This window comes from Dipodomys ordii, unplaced genomic scaffold (genome assembly GCF_000151885.1).
Source record: "Dipodomys ordii isolate 6190 unplaced genomic scaffold, Dord_2.0 Scaffold93, whole genome shotgun sequence".
NCBI classification, from domain to species: domain Eukaryota; kingdom Metazoa; phylum Chordata; class Mammalia; order Rodentia; family Heteromyidae; genus Dipodomys; species Dipodomys ordii.
In genome coordinates this window covers 1,949,648-1,950,804 of record NW_012267309.1, presented here as the reverse complement: position 1 = coordinate 1,950,804, position 1,157 = coordinate 1,949,648, and the positions used below count along the sequence as shown (strand labels likewise).

The window sequence follows — 1,157 nt, the reverse complement described above, 5'->3', positions numbered from 1 at the left end:
CCTCCTCCTCCTCCTCCTCCTCCTCCTCCTCCTCTTCCCCCCCCTCCTCCTCTTCCACATCTTCCCCAAAGCCAGTAGTTTCTAAGACAGATTAAGCCCAGCTACCACCCTATTCCCTCACCTCTTATTTTGACTCCGACAGAAAGCCGCCTAGATTTGAACCATCCATGCCCAAACCAGCGACCATCCTGAAAGTCTTATCCTTCCTGGAAGTCCCAGATCTGAGGACAGGATAGCTCAGGTTGTCGATTGGCTATTTAACGGTTAGTCAGGTGAGGACGGGGGATCATTTTCAGGATGGAGGCTTCAACTCTAGGTTTTAGGGGAGTCAGAGACTGGTGCAGCCCAACCTCCATCCCACAGGTGGGCCCCCATTCCCAATTTCTTGGAAACTGGCCAAGGCTATTTCCTGCACCCTAGGCCTGAGCTTGCAATGTGAGCTTGGCCTGTGGGAATGAGGCCCCAAGGGCTGTGTGTGTGTGTGTGGGGGTGCTGCAGGAAGAGCAGAAGGAGAGCCAAGTTATTCCCACCCACTTTTCCCTCAAACACATCACCCATTGGTGAACCCAGGCCGCCCGGTTCACAGTCTCCCTGCTTCTGGATCTCAAGCAATCTGCAGATAAACCCCCTTTAGACGAAAAAACATCAACACTAGCAAGGTTTCCTTTATGCAGGAATTATAGCTTTGGCAGCCAGTGAAAAGAGGTTCACTCCGGGCACCGATGATACCCAAAGAAGGGAAGTCCCCACCCCGGGGCGCCACCGCTTGGGACTCGACAGGACCTTTCGCCGCCGCTGTGAAAATCCCGGAAACCGTCTGCTCCCGGAGCACTGTGGAAAAGGTGACCTCAGCGCCCGGAGCCAGCAACCCTCCCGGGCGGGCCTCGGGCAGTGGGGGGCTCCGGGCTGCAGGGGGTTCTCCGAGCCGCCTGGAAGGTGGGTGGAGAGGCCCCGGGTCGCAGAACCGTTCACCTCGCTGCTGATGCATTACCCCGCCCCCTCCGGCCCCACAGCTTCAGCTGGAGAAGGGGTTCACCTCAACGGAACCCCCTAAGCTTCAGACCTGTCTCCCCCTCCAGTTACATTCTCTTGCTCGCCCTCTCGGGGATTCTGGAATCGAACCAGCGCTCGAAGGGGTCCTTGAATCATTGTGTAGA

At 57.0% G+C, this 1,157-nt stretch overlaps 1 protein-coding gene across 1 annotated transcript in view; it reads right to left on the bottom strand.

Moving 5' to 3' along the window:
• Barx1 (BARX homeobox 1) overlaps nt 1-558 on the bottom strand; it is a 5,928-nt gene extending 5,370 nt beyond the window's left edge. The window contains exon 1 of the mRNA XM_013026372.1: nt 535-558. Coding sequence (XP_012881826.1) covers nt 535-558 — 24 coding nt within the window. The remainder of the gene's footprint in view (nt 1-534) is intronic.
• Nucleotides 559-1,157: the final 599 nt, after the last annotated feature.